The sequence below is a fragment of the Daktulosphaira vitifoliae genome, unplaced genomic scaffold (genome assembly GCF_025091365.1).
Source record: "Daktulosphaira vitifoliae isolate Bord-2020 unplaced genomic scaffold, ASM2509136v1 Scaffold_1, whole genome shotgun sequence".
Taxonomy (NCBI): domain Eukaryota; kingdom Metazoa; phylum Arthropoda; class Insecta; order Hemiptera; family Phylloxeridae; genus Daktulosphaira; species Daktulosphaira vitifoliae.
This window is the reverse complement of record NW_026099572.1, coordinates 48,329,050-48,341,618: the sequence shown is the minus strand read 5'-3', so window position 1 is coordinate 48,341,618 and position 12,569 is coordinate 48,329,050. Positions and strand designations below refer to the sequence as shown.

Below are 12,569 nucleotides of genomic sequence, written 5' to 3'. Positions count from 1 at the left end.
ATATTTTTTATAAAAATAATTAATTTAAATGCGGACAAAAACCCGACCGGGCGAAAAACCGCATCTGCAATTAAAAGGGAAGCCAAACAAGAGAAAAATGTAATCCGACAAAAAAGCACACCTAACACCATAGGAGAGAACGCGTGAAGCGTTTGTTACTTACATACGTGTCTGTTGTGGATTCTTGTTCATTCTTAACTGATTTCCTGTTTTTACTTTGATTAGACATTTACATAAAATNAATTACATACGTGTCTGTTGTGAATTCTTGTTCATTCTTAACTGATTTCCTGTTTTTACTTTGATTAGATATTTACATAAAATCTATAAACTATTTAGATTATTTATATTTATTTGCTTATAGCTAAATTACTTTTAATAAATTAAAATTTATTTAATTTTTATTGTATTACCTCGAACAAATTCTATGATATCTTCAGCGTATTTAATATAATCAATTATTTTTGTTTTGTTTCTTATTTTATGGCTGAAATAAATACTACTGATCCAGTGCTGGCCAAGTACTGTTATTATATTATAATATAATATTCTATCACCTCCAATATTAATCCAGTATTGACACTGCACTACGCTTGGGAACTGATGTAAATATAAGCGAGTGAATTTTGGACTACTAATATATAATTTTATAAAAGTCTTGTCTAAAATTTTCATAAACTATAAATGCATTCTATTAAAAATGTATATTTCAGTATAAATAAAATATATTTTTGAAAATTAACAACACATGGCCATTGTAGATACAAGATAAAGTAATTTAAATTAATTGAACTCACTTATTTAATTTTATATTTGTCAAATGATGTGTATCAAGATTTGAAATTAATTTTAATTACTTAATGAATTGAGTGAATATTTAACTGTAATACTTAGATTTTTTTAGTTCATGTGTTCCTCAAATAAATACAATATTTTTGTTTCGTTAAAGGTCATGCTAGGTTCAGAAGGATTCAATGGATTTTTACCAATGTGTCTAAATTCCTAGATTTGGCACTGTTAACGAAACAAAAAACATTGTCTTTACGATGCTTTGTAACTATGTATTAGAAACGTATTATGTGCCAATATTAAAGCATTCGAATAGTCGCCTATCAAAATGCCAATATCAGCTACTTTAACACGTTCTAAAAACATATATGTTGAAAAATTTTTTTTTTAGTTCATGTATTCCTCAAAGAAATACAATACACCTATTTCGTTACAGGTCATACTAGTTTCAAAAGGATCCAATGGGATTTTTTCCCATGTGCCCAAATTCATAGATTTGACACTGTTAACGAAATGANCCTAGATTTGGCACTGTTAACGAAACAAAAAACATTGTCTTTACGATGCTTTGTAACTATGTATTAGAAACGTATTATGTGCCAATATTAAAGCATTCGAATAGTCGCCTATCAAAATGCCAATATCAGCTACCTTAACACGTTCTAAAAACATATATGTTGAAAAATTTTTTTTTTAGTTCATGTATTCCTCAAAGAAATACAATACACCTATTTCGTTACAGGTCATACTAGTTTCAAAAGGATCCAATGGGATTTTTTCCCATGTGCCTAAATTCATAGATTTGACACTGTTAACGAAATGAAAAACATTGACTTTACAATGTTTTGTAACTATATATTACGAACGTATTATGTGCCAATATTAAAGCATTCGAATAGTCGCCTATCAAAATGCCAATATCAGCTACTATAACTCGTTCTAAAATCATATATGTTGTACAATTATATTTTTAGTTCATGTGTTCTTTAATAAATACAATGCTCCTCTTATTTCGTTACAGACCATACTAGGTTCAAAAGAATCCACTGGGATTTTTCCATTGTGCCTAAATTTCTAATATGACACTGTTAACGAAACGAAAAACATTGATTTACAAAACATTGTGCCAATATTAAAGCATTCGAATAGTCACCTATCAAAATGCCAATATCAGCTACTTTAACACGTTCTAAAAACATATATGTTGAATAATTTTTTTTTTAGTTCATGTATTCCTCAAAGAAATACAATACACCTATTTCGTTACAGGTCATACTAGTTTCAAAAGGATCCAATGGGATTTTTTCCCATGTGCCCAAATTCATAGATTTGACACTGTTAACGAAATGAAAAACATTGACTTTACAATGTTTTGTAACTATATATTACGAACGTATTATGTGCCAATATTAAAGCATTCGAATAGTCGCCTATCAAAATGCCAATATCAGCTACCTTAACACGTTCTAAAAACATATATGTTGAAAAATTTTTTTTTTAGTTCATGTATTCCTCAAAGAAATACAATACACCTATTTCGTTACAGGTCATACTAGTTTCAAAAGGATCCAATGGGATTTTTTCCCATGTGCCNCTTACCTAATTTTAAGTCTAAAAAACACGTTTAGACCTAAATTTTTTAATAATAAATGCTCGCGTTGCATTGTATGCTGATTTAATTTTACTTTTAATAGTTCTTTTTGTCTTACCTATATACCGATAACCTTTTCCGAAAAATTTACTTGATGAGATATTAACATCATCATGTTTGCCATCATTATCGTTGATTGAGTTTTCAATGATATTTGAATGTTTAACATCTTCATCTGACTTATTACTGTGATTTTCTACATCATTGCGCTTACTAACATAATCGTTGTTTGAATTTTCATGATGATCAGACTGCGTATGTGTGATTTCTTTTGCAATGATTTGGGTATCAGTTATATTTAAATGTTCAACTCCATTATCTGATTTATTTATGTGTTCCATATCATTGTGTATACTATTATGATCGTTGTTTGAGTTTTCATGATAATCAAACACTTTATATAAAATTTCTTCTAAAATGATTTGTATTTCAGTTATATTTAAATGTTTCACTTCATCATTTGATTTATTTATGTGTTCCACATTATTGTGTTTACTATCATGATCGTTGATTGAGTTTTCATGATAATCAGACAGTTTATATAGAATTTCTTCTAAAATGATTTGTGTTTCACTTATATTTAAATTTTTAACTTCATCATCTGATTTATTTATGTGTTCCACATTATTGTGTTTACTATCATAATCGTTTTTTGAGTTTTCATCATGATTAATCTGAGCATATGTGACTTCTTCATCAATGATACCTGTATGAGTGATAGTTAAATGTTTAATTTCGTCATTTGACTTAGATGATGATTCCAGGTTATCATTTTTACCATGATAGTCATTACAAGTCTTTTCAATAGTCTTTCCTTCAGTATAATATGTCTTATATGTTTTTTTTAAGTTATCATTCCACTTTTTAATTATTTCTTCGTCTGAAACTCCATTATTTAACATCCAAATAATTACGTAGTCCGGCTTATTTAAATTTTTGAATGTTTTATTAGGTAATGTAAATTTTTTCATGTCTTTTGGTGCTTTATAAACAAGAGTAGTTTTAACAAACTTTCCTAATACACTGTATTCCCAACAGGCTGTTTGTTCACAGTTCATAATTGAGTCTAATATTCTTTTATACAACACATTTTTTTTTGGCCTCNTATTTTATACACAACATTTTTTTTTGGCCTATTGTTTATGTACATTTTAACTTTATGTAAAGGACAAGCTTCGAAGAGAAACAGTTGCCGATGGTTAATATTTAATTCTTTGTAACTCCCAATTTTGTATATTTGATATTTCATTGTGTGAAATGAATCATCATCATATTTTTCACCTTGTTGAATAAATTTCGTCATTATATTAAAAGCAGTATTATTATCTATTATACTTAAATTTGTGTCATAGTTTGTTTGTCTAATATGCATCAAACATTGGATGATCTTTGGTATATTTTTTTTATCATTTTTTAATATTTCCTCTATAATAGCTACCGGTGGTATTTCATCAACTTCTTTCAATAGTAATTCTTTATTGACTAAGTTTTCTCCTTGCTTGTACCTATCTGGCACTAGATCAGTAACATTCTCATACATTCGTTTTTTGACGAGTGCTTCCAGTAAAACTATATCGATTTCCATGTTTAGGAACTGTTTTAGTTCATCTGGATTAGCAGTATGTCTTAAAGTCATCATATTGTAATATTTTAATTATTATTATTAATTTTAAATCGAATAACTTTTTATAAATGATGGTTTTTTATTATACAATCTTTTGTTGACTTAAATTAAAATTAGTTGTCATGGAATGGAATGATTTTTATATATTATTTTGTATCCAAAAATAGCTTTTTATTCTAGACACTATAATTTCTTTAATATATAAAATTAATATTTTCTCTGCTTCGCATCAAAGCTAAATTTTTAAAAATATTTAATTCGAATGCTATAAAAATGATTAAAAAATCTCGTATACCAAACACATAGTTAGACACATGTAGTTTATATCCTGGTTTTTTTAGTAATATTTTTGGCCTCTGAATAGTTTTTATTTTTAAATTAATTTAAAAAAAATTGTTTAATAAAATATAAAATTCACATTAAGGTTTCTTTTAATACGATTTTTTATGATAATAGAATTAATTCTAATGGATATACAGGAATAATTTGAAAAAGACCACACAAGCATGTAAAATTCTTTTACATTCAATTTTGACAATGTTCCGTAACGTCTTACAAATTTTAACATATATCAAATTTAAGCTCTTGAAATATAATTCAATTATGAGAAAATAGCCGTTAAGTTCTTACAAATTAACAGATTTACATCGAACCATTTTTTAGGATGTGATGTAAATTATTGTCAGATATCACCTATACTTGTCATCACTGTGCTTTGATTTTTTCTATTAATAAATGTTATATGTATGCCAATGGAAATAAACTTCATCATCAATAATCATTATATGACTAATAGTACAATATAATAAATCTAATAGTTTTAGCTGAATAAAAACTTTTATTAAATAATACATTTTAATAATGTTTGTTGAGAAAACTTACAATTTTTAATTTATAACCTTAACACATAACAATATATAAGCCACAAAAAAATTAATTAAAGTAGTTACAAATTTAATACTCTATTATTTAAAAAAAATATATATTTCGATAGAAAAATATTTTACTTATAATNGTATCACACAGGACGTAAGGTAAGTACAATTTAACTTATGCTTTCGAACTCCCAACAATCTATTGCGTGATAAACCATTAATAATTAATGAGAGAAACAATTAATGAGAAAATTAATTTAAATAAAATTGAAGACAATTAAATCTAATTAAAATTACAAAAACTTATAATAAATAATTGATTATAACATTTTACCAAGTACCTCCTAATTTCTTTTTATATTTAACCTACGCTTTCTCATTCACATTTTTATACGCTAAATTTTTCTTTTTTCTCTTCTTTCTTTTTATTTTTGGTTTATTACAGACCACGCAATGATACTTATGAAGATATACGTATTTTTATTGTTATTTTTTTGTTTTGGCGATGATTGTGCCTTAGCAATACCACGTTGATAAATTTCTACAGAGATAAATATTTTTGATTTTTTTTTCCAGGCCAGAGGGAGTTTTAATAATATTAGTGTTAATTTCTCAATAGAACATACTTCTCAATAAAATATATCTACTTAATTAAAATCAAAATAAGGTGTTTTTGATTTTAAAACAATATTCATTTTTTTTTTTTACGTTTCAATATTTCTACTTTTTTACGTTTAACGTTAAAAGGGTTCGAAACATAATTCACTTTCATATGCAGTTTTTTAAAAGGAGGTTATGATTATTTTTTTCTTACATAGAGTTTTTTAGCTTCTTGAAAGAATGTGGCACAATAATTTATTTATATATATATTTATTTATAAATTTAACGGGCTTAGCCATTTTAACAATATCATGTTATTTAACAATTTCATAAAATTAATATCAGTATAATATAATTCTTAAAGATTCAATAGAATATTTGAAATAATATATCGCAACCCTAGATCTAAACTGTTGTAACTCAAAAATGCGATTTTTGAGATAATGTTCATTTTAGGATTTCTGATTCTATTACCTACATGAGAATAAAACCGTAGTAACTATATCTTGTTTGGTTTCTAATAGAAAGCTCTAGAAGACAGTTTACTTGAATGACAGCATGCAAGTTTCATATCAGTTTGGTTATGATTCTGTCATAAAAAATAAGATATAGGACAAGGATATGGATATTAATTATAATAATAAAAAGAATGAAGAGAAATATTTATAATGAAGGATGATAAAGGAAATAAAATAAGCGGCCATATGTGTGATATTTATATTTTTTTATAATTAAGAAAGAGGAATAATAATAGAATGTAGATATTATATATAGATGTTATGGTTAACGGATTGTTGAAGTACGTTTAGCTACAAGGTGAAAATATAGCATACAATATATATATCCATGAACTCGTTATTAAGATCCTACCATTGCGCGTAGTTTGTCGTAAAAAGTAAATTGAAGGAAAATTATATTCGGATGATTCACACCTGAGTCATATTAATTCTACAATGAAATGTGCAATGATTACGGAGGAGGATTTTACGACTCTTAATATTTATTGGTCATGCTATATGAATGGGAAACAGCGTGTGTTCATGTAAGATGCTACTGTCCAATTGTTGGGCGCCAAGCCTTAATGGCTGAATTATTTTCTTTATGTAATTGTATAATACAAGTTAAAACATCTACGTTGAACGCGCACTATTATGACCCGAATGGTGAGAAAGTAGTTATTAATAACTTTTCAAATTATCCACCTTTAACAATTCTATTATGCCCTCGATAAAGGTTATTCTTGATTTATCTTAAGTCTACCCTTAATTTTATGACATGCTTAGAAATATAATTTCTTACCTTGTGACCGGCTAGTTTGATCGTTTGTTGTAAAAAGAATATAAATTAAAGAGTACTGACTTTTATTTACTTATTAATTTTTGTAAAATTATGCAAATTATTAAATTGAAATATTACTTCACTGTAATTCTTTTCTATACTTGGTGTCTGAGTATATGTGTTACTTTATATTTTAAAATAAGAAAAATTATAATCAGATAGCTTATGAGAACCAATCCCTAGTGACACGTCATAAACTATTGTTTTACGAATAGTTTTAACCACTTGATGTGCTAGGGTAATGACTTCAATAAACTATTAGTATTTTATAGAATTGTGTGTTTGATATGAGAGTCGACAGAGTTAGAGACAGGCTGGCTACACCATCGGAGATATACTCGTCGATGCACGGACCTTACAGAGTCTAAAACTACTTGCCGAAAAGAGCGTGACAGAATATGAGAATCAATCCCTAGTGACACGTCATAAACTATTGTTTTACCAACAGTTTTAACCACTTGATGTGCTAGGGTAATGATTTCAACAAACTATCAGCACCTTATGCAATCAATCAAACACTTATCTATTCAAATTTAAGATACACTCTACGATCTCCTTAGTGACACGCCATAAACCATTGTTTTACCAACAGTTTTAGCCACTTGATGTGCTAAGGTAGATTTTCGAAATGCACTTATTGAATAGACAATCCAATTAAAGAATCAAAAAAATTCTTAATTGACACAACTCATAAAATACAAAATAAAAATTTAATTTGTTTTAATATTTTATAAATATTTAAAACTAAAAATAAAAAGATAAAAAGGTTAAGTTATTTTTTAAAATGACATTAAAAATGAGAGATTTAGATAATAAACACCAAGTATGAAAAAGATTCTAAGTTAGAGAGAGCACATCGCGAAACAGTCTGGTACAGAAACGCTTCATGACCAGATTTTTATAAAAAAAATAAGGTGACGAATGAGCTAGAAATTGCTCTTTTATAGGCCTGTTTTATGAGGGGGAGAATTAGTTTAATTTGCACAATGCTTCTCATTGGCTAGGTAATTAATTTAGAGAGATCTATGCGCAATCTATTGTTCTACTAATTTGCGTTAATATGTCATACATACATTGGTGTTTCTATATCTATCATCTCTCATTATAATGCGGTTTATTAAAAAAGATCATTATTATAAAAATATAAATAAAATAAAATTATAAGTGCTAAATATCTATTACAATTCTTAAGCAGATGTTTTGGGAACTTTGGATTGTTCTCTGGTCAGAGCTATTTGCTGGTCCCCAAATTATTATGCCATAAGACCATAGTGGTTGAAGTAATGTTTTGTACAATATAATTTTATTTGAAAAAGGTCTTAGTAATTGAAGTCTCAAGTTTAGTTTCTTCCTTTTTTCTTTTAAATGAGGACCCCAGATTAACCTTCGGTCAAAAATTAACCCTAGGTATTTAACCTCGGTTGAATGAGGAATAATAATGTTATTAATAGTAACTAATGGGCAGTCTTGTTTTCTAAGAGTGAATGTAATGAAAGAAGATTTCGACTCATTTATTTTGACACGCCAGGTCTTGAACCAGAGCGAAAGCATATTTAGATGTACTTGTAACTGTTGACTGGCGAATTTATGATCTAATGAAGATGATATTAAGGCCGTGTCATCAGCATAGGTACCAAGTACTATTGTATCCGATAAAGGTAGATCAGATGTACATATTGTGTACAAGAATGGCGCAATATCGCTACCTTGAGGCACAACAGCATATTTTGGGTATAATGGGGAGTGTTGGAGATTATGACGGACTTTAAAATAACGGTTTTGCAGGTATTATTTGAGTATGAGGTAATAAGGAGGTGGGAAAATGTTTTTTAATTTGAATAGAAGTTCTTCATGCCAAACAGATTTAAAAGCTTTTGCCACATCTAGAAAGACTCCGGCACAGTATTGCTTTGTTTCTAGTGCTGTTGAAATTGTATCAGCAACACGGTGTAGTTGATGAATAGTTGAATATTTTACTCTAAATCCGAATTGAAAACCAGGAATGTTGTTATTTTTTTGAGTGATAAATAAAAGACGTTTTAATATAATTTTTACTAATATTTTACCTAAGACAGGTAAAAGACTTATTGGTCTGTACGAGGAGGGATCTTCAGGAGGTTTCCCAGGTTTGAGAATTGTAACAATTACCGATGATTTCCAGGATGCTGGAAAATAAAATAATCTAAGATCTGCGTTAAAGAAAAAATCGATAGTATCAGGATGGCGATTAACATGAGAAGGCCAATAAGTTGGCGAGTCTGTTACAATTGCTCTGTAATTTTTTCTATAATCTAAATTATAGAGGGAACGACCCCTAGTATTAATGGATCGACTCCAAGTATGGTGCTTGGCATTAAAATCTGCACCTATTATAAAGTTATGGTTAAGAGATTGTAATTGAAATGTCAGTTCAAAGGTAGGAAATGGTCGTCCAGGTGGAAAATAATAAGCAGATATAGAAATGGGTAATGAATCTATTGTAATTGTTGAACTTGCTGCCTGTAAATTTGTACTTTGGTAGGGTGCATGAGGTGGAGATCCCGCTTAAGGACTCCATGACTTATCTGGGCCTTGTTATAGACAAACGTTTAAAGTTCGTTAAAGCACATTACTCGTGCGGCCCAGCGGGCCCAGAAAGTCATGAATTGCTTGGCGGGACTCATGTCTAATCTAGGAGGACCGAGAGAGATGCGGCGCAGACTTTTAGTCAGCGTCGTACACTCGGTTCTCCTGTACGGGTCCCCGGTTTGGGCGGATACTCTTGAGTATTCGTCCAAAAACCGTGAAGCCCTGCTCAGGGTGCAGAGGCGGGCGGCGATCCGGACAGTTTCGGCGTATCGAATGGTGTCCGAAGTGTCGGCGGGTATCCTGTCGTCACTGCCGCCCGCCGATATGCTCGCCGAGGAACGCGTCGCCGGGCATGAGCTCCGCCGAGAACGCAACCGGTCCCTGGAACCCGAGGACCGGCTAGTACTCAGGCGGATGACAATGCTCCGGTGGCGGACTCGCCTCTCGGAGGAAACGACGAGAGGCGAGTGTACCAGGTCCCTCATAGGACCCGATCAGCTGGACAGGTGGGTGGATCGGACTCACGGTGAGATAACTTATCGTCTCACTCAAGTGATGTCCGGCCACGGCTGCTTTAACGAGTACTTACACCGTATTCGTAAAGCAGCCGCGCCGACGTGCGACCACTGTTCGGATCGCCCGGGAGAGGCTGATAGTATTTTGCACACCCTCTTCCGGTGCGAGGCGTGGGCTCAGGAACGGGATTCTTTGGAGTCTCGACTTGGGTCCACGTTCGAATCGGGTCCATGGTGGACCTGATGTTGAGGAGCCGGGAGGCGTGGAGGCTAGTCCAGGCGTTCGTCGAATCCGTCTTATTGAAGAAGGAGGAAGCGGAACGCCTGAGACAGAGGCAGCCACGCCGCCCGGCACAGGAGGATCTGAGGCGCTGGTTTAGGCCAGTGCCTTAGGTTCTCATTTTTGTGTAATTTTATATGTCGTGTGAGTTATTTTGGCAGTCCTCCCTAACGGTTCCCACTCTGGGATCCGGTTAACGGAAGGGGGCCACACCACGTTGCGAATCAGCTAATGATTAATTTTGTGCTGATTCGCAACGTGGTGGAGTGAATTATTAAGACGGCGTGGGCCGCCCTGAAGTAATGCCTCACAGCAGTTCCAGGGTGGCCCACAATAATTAAAAAAAAAAAAAATAAATAAAAAAAAAAAAAGGGTGCATGAGGTGTGTGCCTAATATTGTTAGATATTAAGAGTGCAGCTCCACCATGTGCTGTGCCATCAGGGTGATCAGCTCTGATAATTTCATAACCAAATATTTTGAGTTATGATTTTTCAGTAAGATGAGTTTGACATATAAATGCAATTGATATATTTTTTCATAAAGAACAGCTATCAGCTCATTTAAGTGTTGTAGAACACCATTTGCATTCCACAAGAATATTGATAGTGTTTTTTTACTACTAATTGACATTTTTAAGAAGTTTATCAATGATTGTTGTAAGAAGAGATACAAGAGGGTTAATTAGTGCTTTTAGGTCATTTATAAATGTTGTTAGTTGAGCTGTTAGATCTTGGTTATAGTCAGTATTTTTATTTTGAGTTTGAGAGTCTTTATTTAAAGGAGGAAAGTTTTGAGATGATGGGGAGAATGGTTGGTTCTGATTAGTTAAATTGTTGGTTTGAAGTGGACGATTACTGTTCCATGGGTTTTTTTATGATTAAATATTTGTTAAATATTTTTTCATGTTTAGATGGATTTGACAGCCTTTATAATTTGCCGGATGATCACCATTACACAATGCACATTTGGCAGGAGAAGTGCGACTTTTGGTACAAAGAGTTGTATCGTGCTGCTCACCGCACCGAACAGATCGTGGTGTGTGGTTACAATAGCTACGTGTGTGACCATAAGCCTGACATCGGTGACACTGCGGAATTTCTTATTTTGGATAAAGGGGTTCAATTTTGATTTTAGTGTAGCACAATGAGGTTATTTTATATATATCGGTAATTGAAGGATTGGGCTCAATGTCAGCAAAAAAAATTGATAAAGGCGTTTTAGTTTGTCTGTGAAGTACGGGCGTAATATTTCTGGCAGTAAATCCCTTAGTAGAAAGTTCATCGCTAATAAATGCCTTATCAGTAGTAGAATGTAAATTTTTAATTACTACTCGACAAGCTTTTTCTTTTTTTATTTGAAACGAATGAAATGAGACATTATTCTCTTTGAGATATTTTATTACTGTTCTATATGAGTCGGAACTGTATGTTTGGAGTTTAAGGCCCTTAGTAGAGCTTTTACAATCGAAACCTGATGTGTCGGTTAATTCTTTGATTTTAATATAAAAGTTATTATAGTTTAATTCAGCTTGAATAAATATTGGGAGTGGCCTGGAAGTTTTATTATTACTTTACAACGTAAGCTAATTTGTGTGGTTCATTGGATCGTCTTCTATAATTGGTGCAATTGTAGAGAAACGATTTGGTGACGTAAAAACATTTGAATCAGGTCGTTTAAGAGCGTGGTGAAATATTATTAGGGGATCTGATACGTTAATTTTGGTAGCAGTCATCATTATCAAAGAAATCACAAGGCGATGCACCATCGGTATTGTTATTCAGGTTGGAGATAAACAGTGGTGTAGCGGTTTTATTCAATTTATTTTTATTAATATTTGATAGTGATTTTCCGGGAGAATTCATTGTGTATTAGGTGTGAGTTGTTAGAGTAGTTGACCTTGAGACTGACGGCCGACGTAGCGGCTGCGGTGGTCAAAAACGGTTCGATTACACAATCGAGTATGATAAAGTTATTACTATTATCAATAAATTATAGAGTAAATTTATAAATATTACCTCGATTTTAATAGCACTTATTTAACTAATGTGTGTGTTCGATTTGTGGTCTCCAAAAGAGATTTTTATTAATTAGCTTTTGGACTATGTTTTGTTTTTTTCGTCGTGACCTGTCGACTACAAACGCACGCGAAAACGGACATGACGGTGCTAGATCTAAGGTTAGTTGAATTTAAAAGTAAAAGTATTAATATTATAATGAAAAATTTTTTTTTTATAAATGATAGAATTATATTGAATAAAAAAAAACTATATCTAAAAAGAATGTTTTTTACCATTTTTCATCAGGAATAACTGTGACTTCAGTAAAAT

General features: G+C 31.3%; 1 protein-coding gene across 1 annotated transcript; it reads right to left on the bottom strand.

Annotated features, from left to right (window-relative positions):
• Window positions 1-265: 265 nt before the first annotated feature.
• Window positions 266-3,510, bottom strand: LOC126900214 (GATA zinc finger domain-containing protein 14-like). The gene is made up of 3 exons (XM_050675737.1): window positions 2,499-3,510; window positions 2,389-2,419; window positions 266-324 (listed from the first exon to the last, which is right to left on the bottom strand). Exons 1-3 carry the CDS (start codon window positions 3,496-3,498, stop codon window positions 306-308), a joined length of 1,050 nt encoding a protein of 349 aa, XP_050531694.1. The 5' UTR covers window positions 3,499-3,510; the 3' UTR covers window positions 266-305.
• Between the last annotated feature and the right edge of the window lie 9,059 nt (window positions 3,511-12,569).